General features: G+C 51.3%; 1 protein-coding gene across 1 annotated transcript; it reads left to right on the top strand.

The window, feature by feature from the left end:
• The first annotated feature begins 1,778 nt into the window (after positions 1-1,778).
• Positions 1,779-25,058, top strand: RNF165 (ring finger protein 165). The gene is made up of 8 exons (XM_006759948.2): positions 1,779-1,884; positions 6,800-7,115; positions 8,598-8,708; positions 13,661-13,790; positions 15,484-15,588; positions 15,924-16,019; positions 18,140-18,246; positions 18,813-25,058. Exons 1-8 carry the CDS (start codon positions 1,779-1,781, stop codon positions 18,928-18,930), a joined length of 1,089 nt encoding a protein of 362 aa, XP_006760011.2. The 3' UTR covers positions 18,931-25,058.
• Positions 25,059-26,132: the final 1,074 nt, after the last annotated feature.

The following is a 26,132-nucleotide window of genomic DNA, read 5'->3' on the forward strand; positions in this document are numbered from 1 at the left end:
TCAGGAGCAAGAGGCCCAGTCCAAGTGGCTTTCTGGACTCGGTCTGCCCTTTTGGGGCACCAAGCAATGTTATTGTGAGCGCCCCACCACTTTGTGAAAGCTGTTGGGGTTTGGGGATTGGCTTTTTTTAAAAACGCACTTGAGTTTTTATAGAGAATATTAGGAGAATGTCTGACTCATGAGCTGGGAGGAACTATGCGTGGTTTACAACCAAGGCCGTCAGTGAGGCAGACCACCCCCACCCTTCCTTGGTCAGGGGGTTCTGTTCTGGCTCTGAAACAGCTTTAACTTCTGGGGTAGTGGGTTGTGATTCGCACTGACCATCTCGTGGGCTCGGCCACCCCAGTCCATGTTGGACTTGCAACTGGGCCCCGACACTCATTGAAAGAATTCCCGTCTTTCTGTCAGCAGTGTTTCCAGCTCCTTTGGTTGTATTTGCTCCTCACGCAAACCAGTGCTGATCGCTGGGGGGCAGCTGTTTTGCATACTGCCAAAGCTTTAGCAAGATGCTCCTTCCTACATGTCCAACTGTTCATTCCATTCACTCATCCATCCATCCATCCACTCAGCCAGCACGTTTTTGCTATGTCTTAAGGTCTGTGCCGGACACCAGGGTTATAGGTGAATGAGACAGAGCCAGGTCTCGCCTTCACCGAGTGAGGTCTTCTGACCATAGAGCCCGCCATAAAATGTGCTTTTTGACTGCAGTGCGAATGCTTTTATAAACCTCATTGGCATTAGATGGAGAAAGGTATCTTCTAGGATGGATAATGCCTGGATGACTGTCTTATTACTCACGGGGGTTTCCTAGAGGACACCACCTCCTCCCTTCCCTGGACCCTGACAGCAACTGGAGCCAAATACTGGCCCTGTGTTGCTTGCTGGAGGTTTGCTGTTTAATTGTCTCAGGCCCATGGGCAAGGAGGCTTCCTTAGGATGGAACATCAGTATCATGAGAGTCTGGAATTCAGTTCCTTGAAGAAGTGGAGGTGCTCATTTAGATCAAAGGCTGGCCCTGGGGAAGCATTCACAAAGCTGCTCTGGATAGGAGGGGTCCCTTTGGGCATATCACTTCCTTTCCGCCTGTGTGTCCTCTATCAGTCAGGGAACCACACTATGGGGAGAGAGGACAGCAGACCCCAGGCAGCCCAGGAGCCAAGCCAGGGAATAGGCCTCTGGGGTTGATCAGACTGTAGCAAATGAGGTTAAACAGATTTACCTGGAGTAGGTAAGGAAGCAAGGAAGGACAGCCTAGGAATCTGGGCTCTGGGCAAATGGCCCACTCCCCATAGTCATCATCTCTGATATGTCTGGGTTGTAGTTAAGCAGTTAACTTATGAAGTGTACCCAGGCTCCTGGTCCTGCCATTCAAGACTCCCCACGATATGCCCCTCCCCCACCTTTCCTGTATTACCTCCCCGAGCAGCCTGCCTCAGGATGGATCACAAAGGAGGGTTATCTAGCCACATGGAGCTTGCATGTGTCCCAGGCTGGCAGCGTGGGCCCCTGGGAGGCTCAGGAGATGCAGGAAACGGAATTCTGAGCTGTGTTAGTGCAGCGGACAGAGGAAGCTCCTGGGGCCACACTGAGTGGAGCAGGGAGTCTGCCTCCAGACACCTGCCTGTGGTTTGGATCTCCTCCTTGCACCTGTGCTCAGGCCTCCAGACATGGGCCCTGAGTACTCGGGCTTGCTCTCTCATTGCTACCTTGCTCCTTCCTCCTTCCTCCATCACCCAGGCCAGCGTTTCTGTGCCTTCATAGACCAGTTTGGCCTAACCATGATCAGGCAGAAGGTGGCTGTTGCAGTGAATCTGTATCATTTCATGGTGAGCTTAGAAGGGGACCTGGAGGTGTTGGAGCCCAGCCACACTCCTCTGCTGGGAAGTTAGTTGGCCTTGCATGGGCATCCCCAGTGATAAAGAACTTTGGGGAACACAGTGACATTCTAAGAAATGTCTTCGTTACGTTGATCCAAATCTACCAAAATGAGCTGAATCCCTTTGCCTGCAGCTATTACCTGACTGGAGCCTCCTCTTCCCTGAGCACACCCGTTCTCATATCAGACACTGAGTCCTCTAACAAGCCTGGTCTCCATCACCAGAGTGCAGCTCACCATGTCCGTGTTAATTCGAGGTGCTGGGAATTGGGGCCAGGACCCCAGAAGTTTCTTCCATCCTCTCTCATCAGTTAAACCCTGGGAAATATAGGGCCTAAACACAGCCTTTTGCGTGAGGACTTCTAGGGGCCCCATAGGATTGCCTTGCAACAGAAACACCCAATGGGCTAGAAACACCTTGGCCTCCTCCATAAAACTGGGGCTTGACCTGGGAGGGAACCTGGGGCCACTGGCCAAGGTGGAGCGGGCCGAGCCTATGCGTTCTTCCTCACCACGGCCATTCCTTGGCATCTCCCACAGAAGAGATCCAACCCCTTCCCCATGGGCCGCAGCAGCTGGTCTCTTGCCAGTTCATGGTAACTTCTTTCTGCAGGAATGAGCTTCCTCCTGGGGGTGCTTGGGAGGGGAACGAGGAGGCGGGTGGGACCACCAGGGCCTTGGCATGCCGTTTCTGGGCAGGAGGACTTCTCTTTGAGAGTACCACGTGTACATGGTGTGGGCCTATGAGGGTCTGGGTGCTTGGAGGAAGGGAGGCCTGAAATGGCAGGGGAGGGGAGAGCACTGGGACCTAGGGGGCCTGAACTCCAGCCCCAACTCAGGCATAACGACCTGAGAGCACTGGGCAAGCCACCTACCTTTCCCAGCCCCCGGGTCCTCATCGTAGAGTGAAGGCTGCACGATCTCTGAGCCTTGTTCGGCTGGAATATTTGATGATCCCATGAAGAACCATATTTCCGGAGGAGCTAATAATCTGATACTTAACATTTTAAAGATAATGGAGGTCTTTCTTCCTTTTCTTTCCTTCCTGCCCATTTTCCTCCCCCCGCCCCCCTTTTCCTTCTCCCCTCTTCCATTCTCTCATGTCCCCCTCCCTCCCCTCTGGGAAGATTCCTAAGCCCCTCTAAGAACAAAGGACATCTCCTGAAAGCACCCCCTTAACCTCTTATTATTGGAGATAAAATGTGTCCACAAATAAAATGCCAAATATCACAGGCAAACGCCACCAGTCCAGCGGAGAGGGCAGTCTATCTGACTGGGAGATTACACCCGAGTTAAGATCTGTCCTGGGGAGTCAAGGTTGGACTGGATGCAACTGTCCAGTGAGGTAGGGTAGCAGGACCAGGGGGCAGAGAATGGCCATTATGGGCCTGGAGGCAGGCGAGGCCCTGGGGTCTGGGAGAGGCGAAAGGAAAAGTGAATTCAACAGGCAGGAGATCTGGGTCCGGGCTGCCCAGCTGTGGGAGCCGGGGGCTGTCCTAGCATTCAGTTCACAAACACCTTCCCGGGAAGATGAGGGGCCTGGCCTGAAGGTGTTCGTGGCCCCAGGCAGCAGAGCAATGTTAGTGCGTGTATGACCCGGTGCCATCAATGTGGGTCCCATGCCTAGAAAACGGGGCCTGGAGAGTGAGATGTCCCGTCCAGGGCTGACGGTGAGGGGGGCCCCTTGACCTTGAGGCAGAGCCCTCACATAGGCCACTCTGCCTGCCTCTGAACGCCGCTTGTGGGCAGATATTTGCTTTTCAAAAGGCTGGTTTTCTTCGAAACTTGGGAGCTGGAGTTCAGAAAGGAGCAACATCTGCCTCCAGCCCTCGCTTCGAGGAAGTGCTTAGCAGTGACAAGCCTGCACCTTCGGTCCCAGGTCCCTGCCAGCTAGCTGCCCCCCACCATCCTCCCTCCCACACCATCCTGGGGCCGTTGCTTTCCACCCAGCCCCTCTCCCCTTCCCAAGGCCTGCTCTGCCTCCACCTGTGAGGGAGAGTGATGCTGGGTCAGTGAGCTGAGTGACCACGGGGAACCTGACACCCTGAGAACCGGCCTGGGGAGGATGGGACACGCCAGACTGGCTTCCCTGAAGACCGAGGGTTTGGTTCCCACCCTCCTCTCCCAGGGTCCCACATCCCTTGGAGGAGGGCGGCGATTTGGCCCTGGTTGACCTGCCATAGAGACTCTGGGCCGGCCTTTTGCTGGAGGCACCCACCCTTTTCCTTGCCCCACAGTGCGTCCTGTTCTTCCCTTTTCTCTTCACCCGAGTGCTCAGAGGTGGTTGCTCTCAGCCCTGGAGTCTTGAGAAGGAAGCCCCTTTACTTGGGGGTGACCGCACTGGTTCAGATGAGAAGACAGCCAGAATATTCCCGCTGCTGAGGAGGCTCTCTGCTCTGGAGAGGCCTCAGTTAAGCCTCATGGCTCTGCCTGGGCCACCGTCTCTGACATTCTGACTTCTTAGCCTGGCTCCTCTCGGCTCCTGCCCAGGCCCCCTTGGGGCTCCTCTGCACCCCTTGACTCCATTCCCCTCATCCCCAGGCCAGAGGAAACCCCAGATGGGCCTGTGTGTCTTCTGGGTGTCCTGCACCGCCCTCCTCCTTGGGAGGTCCCCTTGCTTCATTAAACGCCCTAGTTCCCTGGCTCTGCCCTCTCCCTCCCATTGACAGTTGGCCTTTAAGGAAGACCTAGACTCAAATCTCCCCTCTGTCAGCGAACCTTCCAGAGACTCGGGACCTCGTCTCTGTCATCTCCACCACCTGCCCAAGGCCTGGGCCCGAGCCTCTGCTCCTCCCTTTCCTTCCCTGCAGCGAAGCCCTGTGGTTTCTTCCCACCCCTGACCCCTCACCCTCCAGCTGTCAGTCTGCTAGGCTCCCTGCCCATGAGTCACGAACCAACCACCAGCGCCCGGGCACTGGTGGAGCACCTCTTAACGTCCCGTGTGCTAGGTGGGCATCAGGTGAGGCTCGTCCTGTGGGTTTCCCTGCCCCAGCTGCACGAGGCTTGACCTGGACCTCCCCAGCCTGCCCCACCTCCCTCAGGCCCCCGGCCTGAAGGTGCTGCTCCCAGCCAGCGCTGAGGGGGAGGTTCACCATCCACTTCCTGAATTCTAAGATGCATGTGTTTTTCTTCATGGCGCTGAAATGGATTTGGGTCTTACACTTGATGTGTTACTTTCGTGCTTTGTGTATCTGTTTCTGGGAGACCCTTCCTTCTCCCCACTCCCTAAAAATGTCACTTGGCTCCTGGTGAACCTTGCAATCGATGGCATTTGAGCCCTGGGGAAATATAAATGGTTAGTACTAGTATAATCGGGGACATCTGCAGATTATTTTTTAACCCAAAGGAGTAACTCTAATGGGAAAAATTGTAGGTGTCTATTGAAGGGGCATTTGGGGATGTGAGTGTTGTTCAGACGTCACTGATCATTGGCTTGTCATGGGCCAGAGATCCCACCCTTAGGACTTCACTCCTCTGGGCTTGGAGACCAAATAGAACAGCGATTATCTGCTACTTTTGCAGACCCCACGTGACACAGGGCTGAGGAGAGACGGGGGTCCCTGAATGAGTGTCTCCCGGCTTCATTATAGAGTGGCCAGTTGGGGACCCAGCCATTTTATTGGAGTGCTCCCAACCAGAGGCATCTCCAAAGCTTTTTCTGGGACCAGTTTCTAGTCGAAGGCTCTGGAGGGTGCAAGGGAGGGGCCCTAGGTGACAGCTCTCAGAACCCAGTGGCAGAAGAGGCAGGGTTTCCAAAGATCCGTTCATAGGCGTTCGCCTAACCCTCCAGTTTGAGCCTGTGCCTTGCCCTGCCCTCCTCTATTGGAGCCTCTCTGGCGCAGCTTCCCCACAGAGTGACAGGCTGAGAGCCCCAGACTGCTTTCATATGACTAGTCATCCCGTTCTCAGCTCCACCCTCTCTCCTGCCTTCCACAGTAGCCACCGCCTCCAATTCCTGACCTTCCAGCACGCGTGCCAAGATCCTGCCCCCGCTTCTTGCTGACCATCCCTTTGGTTAGAACTTGGTTTCTGGTTTCTCATCTCTGCTAACTCCCCATCTGCTTTCCAGCTTCCAAAAATCTGCTGACACCTGTTGCCTGCTCCTGTCACCTCTCCTGTTCCCTCTGTCCTTGTCTGTTCGTCTGCTCTTTGCCCCTTTGCTCTCATTTCCGCGGGGTTTGGGGAGGAGCTGCACCTGCCGTGTTTAGCAGGAAGCCTCCGCAAACCTTCCTGACTGCAGTGGTGGGAGCGACAGCTTTGCTCCTGGGGAGTTTGTAAGGCCTGCTTGTCATCGAGCTTAATTTTATTTAGCAAAGTAACGGAGGCCTGGATAGATGTTGCCTGAGCCCAGCTTATTCCTAGAAATGGTTGCTTTTAAATAAATTATAATATTAGAACATATTGCTTAATTATATTGGGGTGGTTAGTTTTTCTCTTAAAACTGCATGGAAAACACCTTCTGGTTGTCTTCTCTCTGGAAATGAGGGTTCCCATGGGCTGGGTCCTGGCCAGCCAAGGCTTCAGGGAGCTCAGAGCTTGGCTAGGCCAGACGCAGTGTTCTCTATGTGGCATCTATTAGAAAAGGTGGTGAGGTCAGAGGTTGCAAGGGAGGAGTCTAATTCAAGAAAGCCAATCTGCCTCAGGGACCTCAAAACCCCTTTTACAAGTGTGTTAATTTTTTAAAGGATGCTTATCTATTCATTAAAGAAAGCATCCCTCTCTCCTCCAACATGTAAGGCACGGGCCTTTCCTTGGCATATTAAAGATGACCAAATGGACATAAAAGCAATGACCTGGCTGTGTCCTCATGAAGGTCCGGAGTTTCAGCAGCTGCAGGAGGTGCCCCGGGTGATGGCGGCGTCTGCGGGGGAGGGACGCAGCGCTGGTCCTCACGGGGTCTTCTCTCTGTCCTTGCCTCTCCAGGTGCCCCCTTTCAAAGGTCTCAGCATCCGCACGCTACCTCCTGCCGCCACTTCCACCTGGGCCCCCTGCAGCCGCAGCAGCTTGCGCCCGACTTCCCCCTGGCCCACCCCGTGCAGTCACAGCCGGGCCTCAGCGCCCACATGGCCCCGGCCCACCAGCACAGCGGCGCCCTGCACCAGTCCCTGACCCCGCTGCCCACCCTCCAGTTCCAGGATGTCACAGGTCCCTCCTTCCTACCTCAGGCCCTGCACCAGCAATACCTCCTGCAGCAGCAGCTCCTGGAAGCCCAGCACCGCAGGCTCGTCTCGCACCCCAGGTGGGTGCTTCCTGGTGGCCGGTGGGGCTGGGGTGGGACCCAGGGCAGTCACTACGCAGCCCCTAAGTGGGTCTGTGCCAAGGCCGCTTTTGCTCAGTTAGACGAGAGGGATTCATTCAGGCAGGGGAAGCTGCCTGGACTCCACAGGGCTCCCTCGGTAGCCAGTGTGCATCCCTGTCACATTGCCCAGGTAAGGGACGGGAGCTGGGCAGCTGGTGGTCACTGATGCCTACAGTGGGAGTTTGCACCTTGTGGGAGATTTGACTGGGCACCCTCCATGTCCCCACTAGCTTCCTGGTCACCTGGTCTAAGACCCAAGATCCCTAAGGAATAACCAAAGGACATGCTGGTTCGGCCTTGCCTTCAAAGAGCCCCTGGTCTGTTGAAGAGACCGGCTATAAACCAGATGGAGAGTAAAGTCACACATCTCTAGCCTAAAGGTCTGAAGGCGCCGGGGAATCCTGGGCAAATCGTTTCCCTCACGAGCCTCAACTGTCATGAGAAAGAGTTGGATTAGCTCAGTGGTCCTCAAGCTTCTGTGTTTATGGTTAGGACTATTGATACTTATTAGAAATTAAAACAGAAATTTAAAAAATACTTATTAATTCATTTAAAAATAACCACAAACTCATTATATGTTAACACCAATAATACATTTTTGAAAACTAGTTATATATTAATGCGGTAAGAAGATTGACCCCTTTTCTTTTTTAGAACATATTTGCAAATCTCTTCAAAGCCTGGCTTAATAGGAGACAACTGTGTTCTCACGCTGGCTTCTGTTGCAAATCACATGTCACACAGTTACTAGAAATCTCCAGTGCTCATTTGTGAGAGAATGAAAAAGGAAATAACCTCATAGAAGGATCAGGAACATAGTTTTGAGCTCCTAACCCCTATAGAGGATTCCCAGGGGCGCTGCAGCACACTTTGATAACCTCTTGGCTAGATGATCTCTAAGGCCATAAGCATCCCTAACTGAAGGAGTGAGTGCTGTATGGGGTCAGAGGGAGGAGGGGTCACCATGACTGGGTTATTCAGGGGGGCCTTCCTGTAGGAGGTGGCTGTGACCTGGGCTGTCAAAGCTGGGAAGAGTGTGAAGAAGGGTCAAGGGGAGAAGAACATGGGGGGAACAGAGGGTGCACAGAGGTGGGAACGCCTGCAGGAGGCAGATCTTAGTGTCCTGAAGACAGCCCACCAAGGACAACGAAAGTAGGAGAGGGAGCAGAAGAGACAGGGAGCTGGGAGAGGCAGGTGACCTGCAGCAGACAAACCCAGGAAGAGGCCTCAGTACAGTGGGCAGCCCGACAGAACAGGAATGTCTGAGTTCCTGGCTGCTGTCCAGCTGGGACGCTTCCTCAGAGTTTGGGCCGAGGGGCCGAGCTCCTGCTCTGTAGGCTGGCTGGGACTGCTCAGAGCTGCTGGGAGCTGGGCTGGCCTGGGCAGCCCTGACGCCATGGGCCTCCTTCCCTTCTGGTGCAGGCGGAGTCAGGAGCGCGTGTCTGTCCACCCCCACCGACTCTACCCCAGCTTCGACTTTGGCCACCAACTCCAGACACCTCAGCCCAGGTATTTGGCTGAGGGCACTGACTGGTGAGTCTTTCCGGTCCCTGGGAGAGGGATGGAGGGTGAATGGTCTTGCCCAACCCATGGAGTTTCTGTTTCCTTCCCTTGAGTAGTGCAGGAGGCCTGGTCCTCACGCCCCAGACTGTGGCCCTGTCCCCAGCCACCCTCAGGACCAAATGGTCCTCACCAGGTTAACTGACAGTTAACTCGGATGTGGTTGGGTGCCCATGTTCCCAGATGAGGCTCAGGGCTCCTGCTCCTGCAGGGGAGGTGGGGGCAGAGATACAAAACATTTGCTAAGCTCAATGAGGGCTAGGAAGCAGTGGTGCTTGGGAGGAGGGCAGAAAGAAGAGTCAGGGAAGGCTTCCTGGAGAGGGTGAACCTCAAGGAGCCCACAGAGAAGACCCAGGGCATGCCAGCAAGGAGACAGCCAGCCAGATTGGAGGCAAGGACTTCGGGGAGAACCTGGGGAGAGGGGTTGAGGTGGTGTAGGTGCTGGGCCACTGTGAAGGCTTCCTGTCATCTCCTGCACATGGGACGGAGGTCTTTGTTGCCCTGGGATGTAGTGTTGCTTGGTTTTGGACCCTGGGTCCCACCAAACTCTCTGTTCTAGCTCAGGAGAGGGCTGATCTAAACTCAGGTTGGATCTGAACTCCCAAACACTTGAAAAACTCATGCAGTTCCCTAAAGTAGTTAGAGGTAAAGGGCATCATGCCTGAAACTTATTTTTAAATTAGATCAGAAAAAAATTTCATAGAGAAGTATATGTGTGTGTTGGGGTGGGGGTGGGGGTAGGAAGGGAGGGAGAGAGAGAGAGAGTAAAATAGTAAACTGTTACCACTTGGGGAATCTGGGTGAAGGAATTTTTTGTGCTATTCTTACTTTGAGGCAAAAAGCTTCTTTTTAAAGAATGTAGAAACATATATACAAAATAACAGAAAAACCTCAACGGGAAGGATAGACTAAACAAAAAGATGTGCAGTGGTGTCATTTCTCAGCCAGTCAGTCAAGCAGACTGGCTCAGTCCAGGGCTGCTCTGGGAGCAACCTAGGCCTGGGCACCGAGGAGTGATTCCAAAGGATAGCGCTGCTTGATTGACGGCCAATGGTGCTCCCAAGACAGGAAATGGTTGTTTCAGTCTGCTCTGCTGTCCCCGGCCCCTGCTGGTTCTCAGGTACATTCTGTCAAATTGAACACTCCCCGTAAAGGCAGATTGCAGACGGCCGACTTCAGCGCAGCCTTTTCTAATTAGCAGATTCAAACCAGGGAGATTTAATTGCAGTTTGGATTGAATTCTGTCCCTCAGCATCCCGTCAACCCAATCTATTTCAATCCGGCCCACATGGGCACCCAGAGCCCTTGCACACCCTGAGTGATCCGAGCAAACACAGGGGGTCCTGCGTGGTGAGTGGGACTGGACAGGTGACACAGGTGAGAGTCGTGGAGAGAAGTCGGGAGGAGCAGCTGGGCACTGCCCTTGGCCACTTTGATTATTTAGCAAATCACCTCCCTTCCTCCCTCCTTTCAATCCCTCTGCATTCCTGACCCCTGCTGGTCTGGGGAAGCATAAAGACTGAGGCCCAGAGGCTAGTCCGTGCCCCAGCAGGGGCAGCTGGGAGGCCCTGTCCTGAGCCCACCTGAGCCCATGCCTGGGCCCTTTCTCCTTGTTCAGTCCCTACTTCCCAAGTAGGAAGCGCTTTCCAGAGGAGGAGGCGACCCTTTCTCCTCCCTTGTAATTAGCTCTGCTCCACAAGGGCCAGCTTCCTGTGAGTGACAGAGGCCCTTTTGTGATCGTGCTGATGGCATCCTGCCCCTCTTTTCCAGGGAGGCCTCTCCTGCCAGGAGAAGCGCGGTCTGGAAATGAAATGGCAGGAAATGAATTCTAGGAGGGCTACTCCTACCTCCACGAGGAGCCCTGGAGGGGAGGTGGGGAGAATGTGTCTGCAACCCCTCCCCACCCCCTTTTCCGTTAGAGAAGCATCAGAAACCACTGAATTCTGCCCTAAATTATTTCAGGAATTAAGACACCTCACCTGTCCTTGTCTAGCTCCGGCCTTTTCCTCTTCCTTGAGGATATTTTAGTTCTACTCAAGCAGCTTCTCTCAACCAGGATGCACGCTCCCTTTCTGGCTGTGGCCTGGTAGCCTGACCTTGACCTCGAGCCACCACTCCAGCATCTCCATCCTTATCATGTTCCCTCTATGACTTAATCCTGGCTCTGTGGTTCCAACTCTGGCCCCCGGTGCAGACAGCACCCGGCTCTACCACCCGCCCCTGGCCCTGCCCAGCGGAGACATCCAGGCACCTGGACCTGAGAAGGAGGGTGGGCGAGGACAAGAGCCTCCTCCTATCCTGCTGCAGGCAGCTCTGCCTCAGCACCCTCCCGGCTCACACTTTCTGAGCAAGCTCCGTGCAAAGGACATAAGGTTCAGTGGGGCAACCAGACTGCTCCACGCTCCAAGGCCACTGATAGCGGAAGACAAAGTTGAGGCTGATGTTTAGACGCAGCTGATAAAGCTGGTGCTTTGAGACAATGTCCATGGAAATCTCCAGGGCACCGTTCTGAGCAACCCGGTGGCTCAGGCTTTGGGGTGTTTCTATGACCCCTTTCAAAACTCAGCCGTGTTCTCACAGGCCAGTGGCAACAGCAGGGAAGGCGGCAGGCACCGCTTCTCCAAGGGCTGACGTCTCCTGGGCCGAAGTCCCGACCCAGGCTCTTTTGGGGTCCGAGCAGCAGCCGCTGTTCAGGGATCCTGGGGTTAGGAAGGCATTTTCTGATGAGATGAGAAGAGGGAATCCCAGAGCCTGTCCAGGCCCAACCCGGGCAGATCATCCCTCTCACCCGAAGGCCGAGGTGCTTCTCCACTCAGCATTTTTGGATTTGGAGCAACTCTGCTCCGAGTTCCTTGCGACTTTGCTTTCGCAGAATTCTCTGGATGTGTCTTCGCTGCTTTGACTAGGCTGGGTCCCCTGAGACTGCAAAGAGTCAGAGTTTCAGCCACATGAGGGTGCCCTGTGGAACTCCCTCACCGATGCAGGTCAGGGGATAAGCTCGGGCAAGGGTCAGAAACCCTGGTGACGCTAAGTGGCTAGCCAAGGAACATGGGAAAGGCCAATTTTCAGCCCAACGATAGGTCTGAAGAAACAGGGGCCAGCCCTGGCTGGTCGCTCAGTGGTCAGAGCGCTGGCCTGCCGACTGAAGAGTTTCGGGTTTGATTCCTGGTCAAGGGCACATATCTCAGTTGCATGCTCAATCACTGGCCCCAGTTGGGGCTCATGCAGGAGACAACTAATCGATATGTCTCTCACACATCAATGTTTCTTTCTCTCTCTCTCTTTCTCTCCCCAAACTCCTTCCCCTCCACTCTCTCGGAAAAAAAAAATCAATGGAATAATATCCTCAGAAGTTTAAAAGAAAAGGAAAGAAAGAAACAAGGGCTGGACTACTAAATTTCTCAGTTTGTTTCTGACTGGCTCTAAGAATTTAACTTTTGAGGGGTGAAGGGTGATGGAAGAAGATTTGACTTTGGATGGCGGGCATACAGTGCAATGTACAGATCTGATATGATAGAAATCTACAGCTAAAATCTATATGATCAATGTCACCCCACATATTTAAGGGGAAAACAAAGAGTTTAACTTATTTCCCAAAGGATTTATTTATCAGGAGTTGTTTCATGGATCCGGGCTAATATATATAGAAAATCTAGGAATATATACATTATACATGTATCATGGCTGGAAGCAGAAATCAGGTATTTTTTTCTGTAGTTCCCTTGATCTGGATTCTGCTGGTCACACTCTGGTGGTATCGCTTACAATGTTCCTCGGTGTCCTATTTCCCCACAGGTCAAGGTTTGAGCAGATTTTGGTGCAGCTCTTACTTTTTGGCAAAAATACTTTAAAGGTGGTGTTTTTTCCAGCAGAAGCTGGTCGTCTCTCCTTCTGAGATGTTAGTAGCCATTGACGATCCTTTATTTCTTTAGGATATATAAAAAGGGGTTCAATCATTCTTTACTCATTTATTAGCCAGAAAAATTTTATGAGAAATTTCCCTTCATCAACTACTTGGTTACCCTGAAGTACAGTTAATAGAAGAAAGACAAGATAAATGGTTGTCCGCCCCCCACTCCCACCCCACCCCCCACCACTTTATTTACTAGTTTTCAAAATGCAGAGTTGGTTCCTTAGCATTCTTCAAAGGGACCAGTCTTCTTTAGGGTCAGTTCACCTTGTGGATTTGTACCTGTCTGATGTGTTTCAATCTATTGCATTTATGCTCATTGACATGCAAATTGTCCAAACTCTGGCCAGTGTCCACCTCTTCTGGATGGTTTTGACATGACCCCAGAGAGTGTTTTCAGTTACGATAAAATGTTTCACTCAGTCTCATTAGGCACATTTTATGCTCCAGACCTGAAACTAGCCACTTCCCCAAGGAGCCCTGGTTCCTTTTCAGTTGCATTAATGGATCAATTTTTTAGTAAAATAAATTTTTCTATACTTTTAGGAGTGGGTGGGGGTGGGGTCCAGGGTAACAGGTCCCGACTCACAGAAGCTGAGGTCCTCTTCTCTTGTTTGCTCCAAGCGGTTGAAGTATGGCCTCCACCCCCTCCACTATATTTGGACCTTGTCTTTGCTCCGCATCCTTGACCAGCTCTATCTGGATTTTTCTTTTAGCATTTCTCTCTGGGGGCGGGCTGTGTCCTGGAAGGGTGCTTAGGTGCACTCTTTTCAAAAGTTTATATGAGGTCTTGACTGTTCTAGTCCCTTCAGACCTTGCAGAGCTCTTACTTCTCTGAGTCTCATTTCCGTCTGTAAAGAGAGGGGACCAGTGACTGAGCTCCAGCTTCTTGCAGCCCTGGCTGTTTGTGACTCTGGTTCTTCACCATGGGCTTGATGTCTGAGGTCCCTTCTGTAACCCCATGGCTGAGTAACCCCCCACCCCCCCGTGGCTCACTGTGGCCGTGTCCCCGCAGGGATCTCAGTGTGGACGCCAGCTTGAGCCCTGCTCAGTTCCAGGTGCGGCCCATCCTTCAGCACTATCAGCATTACCTAGCGACGCCTCGAATGCACCACTTTCCCAGAAACTCCTCCTCCACGCAGATGGTGAGTGAGGGACAGACTCCTGTTGCCTGTTGGGGGACATGGCGGGCTGAGGCCTGCAGCTCCCTTGTGTCCTACTCCCTGTGCCCTGTTCCTCTGTGTGTCTCGCTCCCAGGCAGGCCAACTGCTCCCCTCCCCTCCCAACTCTTACTCCCTCTCTGACTTGAGAGCACCTGTAGAAGCTCGTACTGCTGAAAGGACTGGGTGGGCAATGGAGGGTGGAAGCGGGTAGTTGCAGGTGTGGGGAAAGGCTCAGGGCTAAGAGCAAGCAGGGTGGGCTCTGGACCCTGTATGTCTGCGCTTAGTTCATTTCTCAGCGTCAGTGCCTGCCTGGGTGTTAGTTCACTTATCTGTGAAATGGGATGAAATGGGGTGAAGACACCTGCCTGGCCCATCTCACAGGACTGGTGTGAGGAACATAAGAGACCCAAGGGGTGGCCTGGTTGCTGATGCAGCCAGCTTCCTGCAGGGGCTGGGCTTCTCTTCACTGCAGGGTGCTGAGTCCGCAAAGGATCAGGTTCCGTTTGGGGGCATTGCGAGCTGCACGGAATGAAGGTGAAGATGTTTCATTAAACTAACAACAACAATAATAATGTAGCAAAAGACTGAAAATCTTCTTATTCCCAAGCAGCTTCTTCACGTTGCTGCCCCGAAGCACAATTCCAGCCTGCCAGTACTTGCCTCTGCCTTTAAGCACTCAGCACCTCAGTCTCCTTATCTGTAAAATGAGGGGCGTGGGCCAGTAATCCCAGCAGTCTTTCAGCCCTGAGGTCCTATGGTTCCTGTTATAAAGCACCATTTACTGAGAATAAAAGTGAACACTTATTGAGCACTTACTGCATACCAGGCACTGTTCTACGCAATTTAAATGGATTATTTAAGCCTCTCGATAACTCCACAAGAAGAGGTAATATCCCTATTTTACAGATTAGCAAACTGAGGCATAGAGAGGTTAGGTAGCAGGCCAGGGCCATGCAGTGACTAAGACGAGGAGCTACTAGTATGCGGGACACCCGACCCTCTGACTCACACTGGGTCAGGGCCAGGCGAGTGAGGCAGCACCAAACAAGTACAGGGGCAGATCCTCTCTGTATTGAAAAATTTGACATTTTGTTCATTACAGATATTTTATATTAATTTTGATTTTTTTAAAAATGTTGCAGTAAAATATTATTTGTCTCGATCACAGTGCCCTCTTAAATGTTGTGCCCTCACTTTCCCCACCTGGGTCAGACAATGTGCAGTCAAGGGGGAGGGAATTGACTCTGCCCCCACTTCCCCACAACTGCCTGGGTTTGAAATGGTGGTTCTGCCCCTTGGTTGCATAAGTTGGGCCACTTACTAAATGTGCCTGAGTCTCATTTACCCTATCAGTAAAACGGGGATGGAATTGCCTCCTCATTACAAATCCTATGAGATCATTAAATTAGTTAACTATCCGAAGGGCTTAGAACAGTACCTGGCATGAAATAAATGCCCCATCAGGCCAGGTGTTACCTATTGATTTTGCTATTCGTTCTGGGGCTGGCCCAGCATAGGCTTGGTTCTTGCAGGGGTGAGGGAGACCAGGAGCAGGAAAAAGGACACTTCTGCCCACAGTTTCTCAGGGTATGCAGATTGGTGGTTATGGGAGGAGGAGTCGGGCACTGGGATCATGAAGGCTTGAATCCTATCTGAGGCATTTTCTCCCCAACAGGTTGTCCATGAAATCCGAAACTACCCTTACCCTCAGCTTCACTTCCTTGCTCTCCAGGGACTGAACCCCAGCAGACACATCTCTGCTGTGCGGGAGAGCTATGAGGTACGCCTGCCCCTCGGTCTGGGAATCCTCTGGCCAGCTTGGCTCCAGTGGGGTTGGTGGAGAAGCTATTGTCATTCATCACTGCCTTTTATCATGTCCTCTCTCCTTTCCCCCTTCTGGTGGGTAGGGAGTCAGTGGGGCAGGAGGAGCCTTGGGGTTGAGAGGAAGAGAAAGAAAATGAGAGCAAGTAAAGATATTTTGTTCTTTCAGACAAGTTCTTCTGCATGGCTGTGTGAATGCTTCCTGCTAACGTCTGTCAGTGCCTCTCCTTCTCATCACATGTGTACATGTGCCTTTGCACATGAGTGCACACGTCCACATTTTTCTCTTTGCAGGAGCTGCTGCAGCTTGAGGACAGGTTGGGAAATGTGACTCGAGGAGCTGTACAGAACACTATTGAGAGGTTCACCTTCCCCCACAAGTACAAGAAGGTGAGTCAGCCAGCAGGCCAGCATGTATAGTAGGGGTGAGGGTGGGGAGGATATAGGTTGACTTTGGCCTGGTTGTCCACAGAGGGGCACAGTCCAAAATCTAGAAGCCTTTGCTCTGATTAAATGCTCTGAAGCAGCAATACTTTCCCAGGTTTTCTCCTTTGCCTCTGTCAGGTGTAACTAGGAGAGGATATGGTGGCCTCTCATTAAAAAGGGAGGAGGCTGGGTATGTGTGTGCATGTGGACTTGTGAGTTGGTATATTAGGAAGGTGTGCAGGGAAATGAATGTTAGTATCTGAGTGGGGTGAGCAAGGGGAGTGCCTACACAGAAGGCTAAGACTTGCCTTAGAAAAGAATCCCAACTCCAGTCTCACGTGTAGACAAATGGGCAACTAAGGCTTCAGAGCAGCATTTCTTTTTCTTTCTTTTTTTTAAAATATATTTTATTGATTTTTTTACAGAGAGGAAGGGAGAGAGATAGAGAGTTAGAAACATCGATGAGAGAGAAACATCGATCAGCTGCCTCCTGCACATCTCCTACTGGGGATGTGCCCACAACCCAGGTACATGCCCTTGACCGGAATCGAACCTGGGACCTTTCAGTCCGCAGGCTGACGCTCTATCCACTGAGCCAAACCGGTTTCGGCTAGAGCAGCATTTCTAATTCTCATTGAGCATCAAGATCATCTGTGGAGCTTTTAAAGCCACATATTCACAGGCTCTACCCTAACCCTACAGATGTAGATTCTCCAGAATTGTTGCCAGGAATCTAAGTTTAAAAATTTTTAGATTAAATTAAAAAATTTAAAAGCAACTAAGATGTCCCTCAATAAATTAATGGACAAACTATGGTTCATTCATACAATGGAATATTATTTCATGATAACAAGAAATGAACTATTAAGCCATAAAAAGACATGAAGGACTGGAAGTGCATATTACAAAGTGGAAGAAGCCAGCATAAAAAGGCTGCATACTGTATGATTCCAACTACATATCATTCCAGAAAAGGCAAAACTAAAGACAATAAAAAGATCAGTTATTGCCAGGGGCCTCAGGAGAGGGAGGAAAGAATGAATAGGTGATTCACAGGGGAATCACCTATTTTTAAGGCAGTGACACTATTTTGTGTGTAATACAAATGGTGGACACATGACAATATGCATTTGTCAAAACACAAAAGGCTGTTTAACACAAAGAGTAAACCCTAATGTAAACCAGAAGACTTCAGTTAATAGTAGTGTATCACTATTGGTTCATCAGTTGCAACAAATGCATCACACTAAGGCGAGATGCAAATAATAGGGCAAACTGCATATGTTGAGAGGCAGAGGGAAGTGGGAACACACTATATTTTCTGTTCAATTTTTATGTAAATTAAAACTCTAAAAATATAGTCTGGTATGATGACAAATAAATAAAAATTTAAAAATCTAAGAATTAAAAGCTTGACAAGCATTGAGAATCTTAGAGCAGGAACATACTCATTGTGGTTAAGCCAGAGCCCATCTTCAGCTCCTCACAATAGACATTTGTAAGTAGAAGGAATAAAGGAAGGAAGAAAGGGAGAGAGGGAGGAAGGAAGGAAGGCAAGGAGGGGGAAAGGAGTCAAGGAGGGAGGAAGGAAGGAAAATTGAATGAATGCATGGATGGATGGATGAATGAAGCATGCTGGACCTGAAAGTGGAGGAGAAGGCTGGAGACAGGGATCTAGGCTGGAAAGGGTGTAAGGAAGAGTAAACAGGATAAGGGAAAGCAGAAAAGGTGAAGCTGTTTATGCACAGCCAACATTTTGCAAAGGATTGATTCATTGGTATCCAATTCCTTTCCAAACTCTATGCTCCTAGGGCAGTGTAAAGTTTATGCCTGGGACATGAATTGTCTGGAACAACAATAATAAAGTTCATTTGGCTTTAACCCTCTATATTCTGCAGCAAGGAGGAGGGTTGGAGATTAAGCAGGGAGAAAGGCCTGGGAAGAGCATAGAAGTCTGGGTATAACTTAGGAGCTTAAAAAGAGACTGCCTCACTGGAGGAGGAAGGTGGGGGAAGAGCCTGCAAGGGCCAGGACCACCAGGTGACTCTGCTCTAGGTAACATGCTCCTTCTTTGTTTCTCCCAGAGAAGACCCCAGAATGGCAAGGGCAAGAAGGAAGAGGGGGAGGAGTCAGACACTGACGAGAAATGCACAATTTGTCTGTCTATGCTGGAGGATGGAGAAGATGTGAGGTAGGAGGCGAACCTCTTGGATTCCATCTCCTTTTCCTCGTGGGTATTGGTGATCAGTCATGTGCTGTATGTCGGGTGGAGCTTGCTTGTGTGTGCGAGTGTGAGCGAGTGAGTGTGTATGTTGTGTGTGTGTGTGTGTGTGTGTGTGTGTATGCGCGCATGCACGCGTGCACCAAGTGTGTTTCATGGTTGTTCTAGGATGATGGGGTGTGGAACATTTGAGATGTGTGGTGCCTATGGGTATGGACTTATAGATGCTAAGTTTCAGAGAACAACCTGATATTCGGCCAGGATGGGTCTAAGACAAAGCCATGGCTTTGTTTCAGGCTACACTGAAAGGCTGCATGCAGAAGGAGAATTTGGGTGTTCTCCTTCCTGTCGTGATTTCCCATCCCAGCCACAGCCTCACTCCATGGCAGAGCTCCCATGACCCTCTTTGGCCTGTCCCCCAGTAGCCCTGGGTTTGAGTCTCCTGGTCCCTTGAGTAGCCATTATCCCTCAACTCCTGGCACAGCCTTGGGGTTCTTCCCCTCAGCCATTCCTCTGACTCTCCCCCTCTCTTCCAGGCGCCTACCCTGTATGCACCTTTTTCACCAACTCTGCGTGGACCAGTGGCTCGCCATGAGCAAGAAATGCCCCATCTGCCGGGTGGACATTGAGACACAACTGGGAGCTGACAGCTGAGGAAGGAATTAGCCAGTGGATGCCCCATTTTCCTTCACCAGGTCCCCCCACGGCCATAGCCCTTGCAGCCAAACTTTGCCTTCTGAGCCATTTGACGTAGAGGAAAAGCCTGCAAGCACATTTTGTGGAAAGAAGAGTTGGTGGTATCTGTGTCCGAGGGAAAGGAAGGGTGGGGGAGGACCCACCCATCCAGAATGGTGACTGTCCCCATCTGCCTCGCTGCGCGGGAGGGAGGGAGCTGGCCGTGCCCAGAGCAGGGGTGGGAAGGGGGGGCCCATGCTGCTGAGAATCTAGACGCGATCCTGAAGGTCCTAGCTGATAGACCGGCCCCTCAATCCTGCCCTTTGAAGGATTGTATATATACCTCTCGACCACGTAGAAACCATGTAGGGGTCTCTAGCTATTTCTGTGGATGGCAGCCAGAGCATGTTAGCTTAAGAAAAATGTTGTGTGTGGTGCTCTAGTCATCTTGTGGTGGACATGTCGCTATTACCGAATTTGCACCAAATATTTCTCATTGAGTTTCTTGTGTTGGTGCCTGACCGAAGCAACCAACGACAGCCCAAATCTTCCCATCTTTAAGAGAGAAATGGGAAAAGGAATCAGAAATGAAAAAAAAGCCAAATCCTGTTTACGATGAAAAAAGGATAATTTTTTTCACCCAGGTTGGGAAGCAGGGAGGGGGATGGGGGTGCCCTTGTTTTGTTTTCCGTTTTGGTTTTTCCCTTTGCTTTTTCTCATGTTTACAATGCATGGAGCATGGAAGGGGGCATCTGGGAATGGGTAGGACTGGAGAAGGAGCAGATGGGGGTCTTAGATGGGCCTTTGAGGGGCTCAGCCGGGGCTGGGAAGGCAGAGTAGGTAAGAGAAGAATTCTGTCTTGAAGGAGGGATCCCCAGCTCCAGAGCCCATCCACTGAGCTCCAGCCATCTCCCCAGTTCCACACTGAACCAGGGAGGGGCCAGCCTTCAACTAAAGTAGCCACCAGGTTCCTCAGAGCCAGGATACCCCTTACCAGGCCAACTTCTTCCTTTCAGCCTGCGTATGCCCTGTCACAAAGAGGCAATTTGGCCACTGCCTCCCTATGCAAAAAATTAACCAGATGACGAAGCTAAGATAGCATAGGTGATGGATACTTGGTCCTGGCCAAAGTGCTCTCAGCTAGCACTCAAGGGCTGAGGCCAAATACTGTGGACCTTGAGGAGAACTTTGACCTTCCTTAGGGATGGCTCAAATCTTGATGGAGACCCTTGGAGAAGGCCCTGGGCTGAGACCCTGCTGGCTGGGTTTGGGAGGCACTGTGTCCCTAGCCTCTGGCTATTTCTCTGACTCTTTGATAACGTTGGACAAGCCCCTTTCTTTCTCTGTGCCTCAGTTTCCTTCTCCTTAGAGTGGGGAAAACAACAGTGCATCTCCATTTCCACTCCTCTACCTCACCTAGCTGTTGTGAGGATCCATACTATCTGCCCACACATTGGCGCTCTCTCTTGGGAACCTCCTCGGGGTGTAGGGATGGGGGCGGTAGGAGAGGCAGACCTGCAGTTCCAGGTGACATCATATTGTGTGTCTTTCTGCACCACCCTGCAGTTTTTCTGAATCTCAAGGAGAGCAGAGACATGGGAGAACAGAGGGCTGGAGATAGGAAAATCTACCAAATTCCACCAAATCCACCAATCCCAACCCAACTTTCTTTATCTATAAGAGGAAACCCCCAGCTCAGCTGGGCTTCTGCCCTCTTCCTTTACCCCTCCCCTCCTCCTACCCCTCATTTGCACTGCCCCCAAAGGCCTGCCCCCCACCCAAGTCTCAACGCCCTCATATCAATAAGAGAAGACTAGGGGGTCCAGGATATTTATCACATATATGAAGGAATTCCATAAGGTTAAGGAAATTGAGTCTGCATTGCTGCTACAAAGGGTAAAACCAGGACCAATGGGTAAAAATGACTGGAAGGCAGATTTTGGCTTGAGGTGGAACCTTCTAGCACAATGGGAACTGTCAGGTGGAGGGATGGCTACTCTGGACACCTACAGGCAGAGTGGGGGAGGTGGCTTCTGGTGGGAGGTTGCACAAGGATGTTCCGCAGGCTATGCCATCTTTCCTGAGCGCCTGCCAGTGCAGGTGTTGGGACAGGCGATAGCAAAGAAGATGATGAGCTCCTCTGGGAGCTTACACTGTAGCTGAGGAGCTAAGACACAAAGAATAGTGCAAAAATGGTTAATAGTCTGATTCTGGGTTAATGGCAATGAGCATGACCTTGTCCTCTTCACTGATTCCAGTGTGTGAACAGTGTCTCTAGGGCTAAAGGTGGAGACCCTGACAAAGTGGAAAGTACTTCCGAGGCAGAATCTGGGGGAAAGCTAGTTACTAGTTCCCCCTGGAAGCTGGGAATTCTCCCCACCCTGCTTTGACCCCCAGGTAGCCAGGGTGGTCTAGGGAAGGTCACTCCCCTCATAGTCTTGGGCTCTTATTCTCTCTAAGGCCAGTTTGAAAGGCCAGTAGGTAGAGGGAGTCAGTGGGGAGGCCAGATGGAGTGAGAGCTGGAGTCCTGGTTCCTTCTTGGCTCTTCACTGACAAAGTGGGTAGTGCTAGAAACCGACCTTCCTCTCTCTGGGCCTCAGTTTTCTCTGCTGCCACACGAGGAGGTTGGATTAGATGCTTGCTAAATTTCCTTCCAACACTCACATTCTCTGATCCTCCCTGACATTAATACATCATTCAAGTCATTAGAGCTGTGCGCTAACTGAGCTGTTGAAATGACTTGCTGTGGGCACCGATGTCTGTTTCAGAGGCTGAGAGTGGGATGTAGTCTCCTCCCCCTCCCAGTTGTCTGCAGGCTCCCGAGTGCCCCAGGCTAACTTTAGGCATTGCCTGGGGTGGGTGGGGATCACCTGGAGGGGAAAGGTCAGCACTAGCTTTGGGGATAGAGCCTAAAGCTTCTGTCCCCTCATCTCTTTGGGGCCCTCTTACCCCGCAGGTGGGCACAGGAGGTGACAGGGTCCCAGGCACCACTGAGCTCCTTTATCGGGGCAGCTGTCTGGCCAACAAGGGAGGACAGGGTGTCTGTGCTTCTCCTCCCTCGAGGCCCCGTCCCCCTTGGTCCAGGAGCCAGGAAAAGTGGAGAAGAGGCAGGCTCAGGCATCAGCATCTCACACCCACCACCTCCAGGAGGAGACCTCCTGTCCTCCTCCTTCTGCTCAACTCAAGGGACTCAGACCCTTTCTTGACTGAGACGCATGAGTGCCTTCTGGGGCAAGAGCTGCCCCAGGATCAAGTTGGGCCTCCTGGCCACAGGGCAGCCCTGGCCGCAGTGGGTCCACCGAGGACACCCATCTCGAAACCAACACCACAGCCTGGCCTGTGCGGACAGAGGATGGGCCATGGGGCTCCTCCACTTGCCGGGACCCCCTTGGGCCCTGCAGCCCTCCCCTACCACCTGTGATGGGACACTAGCTCCTCTTCTGCACATGTTCCCAGCCTCCGTGCAAGTATTCTTAACCCTTTACGCCTAATGAACAAGCACAGTTTTTTCAATGGTGAAGAAAAAGCACCAGATTTTTTTTTCCTGAAGAAATCCCCCAAACCGCCCCCCGCCCTCCGCCGGCCGGCGGGACACACACTCCCTGAGTGGGGCTGTAGCAACGTCTGTCAGGTCGCCCCCCACCCTCGTGTTTCATCTCCTGCGCGCGCGTAGAGCAAATGCTAGAGCGATTTCAGCTGATAGAAAAACAAAAATGAAAAACAAAAAACAAAAAACATGGCACGTTGCTAGTTTACAGGGTTTTGTGAGTTTAAATGCCTTATATTTAACAATCATAATTTATGACTAACTTGTAGATATCGTGGGTTCTTATTTAATTATTTTTATAGTTGTTTTGCATTTTTAATTATAATTTATTTATTTAGAAAGGATACTAATTTTTTTTATTACTCCTATTACCTCATTTTGCCGTTGTTTCTGGGAGTGGAATGCTTTGCATGCATTGGTACGATGACAAACAACTACGAATACAAAAAAAATTTTAAATAAAATTCCGCGAACTTTATTTCGTCCAAATATCAGGGTGTGTGATTGCAAGCTGTCCTACTGTGGTGCTGGCCTCTTTGGATACATTCCATATGAAATGCAAACCTTTGATTCTGTATGCTGTGATCTAGTGAAAAACTCCAATATAGTGACTGTATTTAGCACATATATTAATATAATTTGCACTTGTCAGCAGACTGGGATAATCCTTTCACTTGCTACCCTTGTCCCCCTGACTCCTCATCACTAGCCTGTCTTCCCTTCTTCCCTTGCCCTTCCCACGCCTCAGCTCACCCTGCCTCCCTCTTCTGAGGTAGCTCTGGGGGCACTGGAGGTCAGTCTCTCCACCTGGGCTACAAATCCCTCTGGTTCCAGAATGTTCCCTTTGGACATGGCCAGCAGGAGCCTGGTTTATTAGAATGAACCCTGGCCTGGAGATCAGGAGGCTTGGGTTTTCAGACCAGCTCTATTGTAACCTTCTCTGTGACCTTGAACAAATCCCTTGGCCTCTCTGTGTCTCAGTTTTCTGGGTTTGGGGGTGGGAGGGCTGGAGGTGAGCAGGAGGGTCTCCAGGGTCCCTGGGATCCAGAGAGAATAACACGGATCCGGTGGGAGACTCCCATGCTGTGTTAAGTCACCCTCTCAGGAGAGAAGAAAGGAAAGAAGGAAAGAAGAGGAGAGGAACAGAGCAGACAGAGAATGTATCCAGTGGATTTGCTCAAAGGAGATACCCAGAGGGTTTCGGTCCTTTTATATGCAGCGTCCTGGAGTGACGGGGAGACAAGACACTGGATACGGGGCATGTGCTTTCACAAGGCTGGGCGGTCACTTAGAAAGTGAGCTGAAATCCATGTCTTGTTAGTTACGGGGATGGGGTGAACCCCAAACTATGGTGTTTAGAATTGGCACCCCATCCCAGCATCTCTTGGAGGCTTTATTGTTGAGGCATCACCCTTGACAACAGATTGGGGTGCAGATTTTAGACTCATGGTTCCTCCTCCCTAGTATCTCCCCTTTACTCTCTGCCATTGGTCCAGGGGGCTGTGGGCAGGGGCGCTGCTGTGGATGGGGGTGGGCTCCAGTCTCACTGCCCCAGGAGGAGTGTAGGGGAGGGTTTGGGGAAGAGGTGGCCTCAGAGCCTGGCACAGCTGTGAGCTGAGATGCCTTTGAGCTAACGGAGCGAGGAGGTCCGTGCCCCCAGAAGAAGCCTGGCCCGGAGTGGGAGATCCACTCCTGTGCCTCCCGCATGCCTGCCTCTTCCCTCCTCTCCTCCTTCCCCTCCTTTCCAGCCCATCTTGCCTCTTGACATCACTGCCTTTGCCTAATGGAGCAGCCCACCCTCCACGTGAGGCCCCCTGGGATGGTGCTGATGGGGGAGGAAGTGGATGCCCAATTCGCCACACTGCCTGGCCAGGCTTGGAGAAGTGTCTGGGCCGTGCATGGTCCCTAAGCCCCAGCTTTGCTCCGGCTGGACTATGGGTCTCGTTCCCTGGGCTTCCTGCCTGCTGCCTGCCAGCTTCCCTTTCTGCCTCCGCCTGGAGCCTTGTTCTCCTGCTTTCCTTGGAGAGGGCCTGTGGAGTCCCCCACCGGGCGCAGACCACCACTGCTGGGCCTGGCAGACACTGCCCTCTTGGCAAGGCTCCTGGACGGACATGCCTTACGCTGCTCTGCAGGGTCAGAGTGGGAAGGGGCCCTTTGCCCTGGCTGGCCTGTGCCCCCCACTCCTCACTGCAGCCTTCCTCTCCCCCAGCCCTACCCCTGGCCTTGGCTGCAGCTCATTTCTCAGCTGTGGAGCTAGCCTCACTGGGCCCTCCAGGGGGTAATTTGGTTGCCCCTGGTAAGTGAAAGGATTATCTTCAGCGTTGATTGTCCTTTTTTGTAATCCTCCTGCTGTTCTGTTCTGTTGTGCTGTGCAACATTTTGCTACATAGACTATTTTATAGCAGAAAGCTAGAAGAATATTTATTATGAATATTAAAGCAATAGTGCATCAATGAAAAGGCGGAGACATTAGGAATCGTGTAAATGCTTAGATTCACTTTTGGTGGATTTTTTGTACTTTATTTATAACTAATAAAAATGACCTGCATTGCTAACTACACCTCATTGGTGCAGGGTGCTTATTTCTGTGCAGACCTGGTGTGTCTGGAGAAAGCCCCTCACAGACCTGGTCTCTGTCCATTATCGGAGGCCCAGCAGGTATGTTTCCCCACGTCTACTCCTCCTCCTCCCTCCCTCTCACCTGCTTCCCTTTCCCCTCCCCTCCCACCATTTCTTCTTCCTCTGCTTCCTCCTCCACCTCCTCCTTCCTCTCCTGTCTCATGCATTCTTTTCTTCAACCTCTTTATCTCTCAAAGAATCTGTTCCATGCTGTGAACCAAACATCTATTTAACCTGTTTCCTAAACTTTGGGTTATGGTTTTTAAAGGGGAAAGTTCCCATTCTTGATCAATCCTCAAATGTAACCTCTTGTGTTTTGACTTGGAGGGCACATCTGTTTCTCTGTAGGGGAGAAGGAATGTGATTTTGATGGTTGGCACGAATTCTTATTCCTTTGGAAGAGCCCAATTCAGACACTCAGCATCTAGAGCCTGGTCTCCTTGTGTGGGTCAGTGAACCGGAAGATGGCTTTCTTTCATCAACTGCAAATAGAACCCATATTAAGGAACTATTTGTAAAAGTAATAGGCTTCACTTTTTAGAGCGGTTTTGGGCTTACAGAAAACTGAGCAGAGCATGCAGAGTTCTGATATAGTCTCTTCTCCACCACCACCCAGTTACTTCTATCACTCACATCTTGCCTTAATGTGGTACATGGTTACAGTTGATGAGCCAACATCCATACATTATTATTAACTAAAGTCCATAGTTTACATTAGGTTAATGAATGTTTAAATCCCTCGTTTTTGTTAGGTAAGATGACCCCAGATGCTGTCTGTCGCTTTCCCCATTTTCCATCTACGTCTCTCGATCCACAAATCAGGGCTCGCTAGTCGTAGCCCCATCGCTCACCTGCATGTGGATGGGAAAGACACGGCCCTTCTCCGGTTTCCAGCTGTAAAAATGTGGACGGGTAGACTAGGCTCCTTCCGGCTTCCACATGCCACAGGTCTTTATTTATGGACGCCACCTCCTCCATTATCCTTGTCTAGGTAATCTCTATTTACACAGCAGAG

This window comes from Myotis davidii, unplaced genomic scaffold (assembly GCF_000327345.1).
Source record: "Myotis davidii unplaced genomic scaffold, ASM32734v1 scaffold815, whole genome shotgun sequence".
NCBI classification, from domain to species: domain Eukaryota; kingdom Metazoa; phylum Chordata; class Mammalia; order Chiroptera; family Vespertilionidae; genus Myotis; species Myotis davidii.

Coding starts and splice junctions, on each gene's coding strand:
- RNF165 (XM_006759948.2), top strand. CDS start 1,779: ATGATCAGGCAGAAGGTGGCTGTTGCAGTGAATCTGTATCATTTCATG. Junction 1,885..6,799: donor CCACACTCCTCTGCTGGGAA/GTTAGTTGGCCT, acceptor TTGCCTCTCCAG/GTGCCCCCTTTCAAAGGTCT. Junction 18,247..18,812: donor GAGGATGGAGAAGATGTGAG/GTAGGAGGCGAA, acceptor CCTCTCTTCCAG/GCGCCTACCCTGTATGCACC.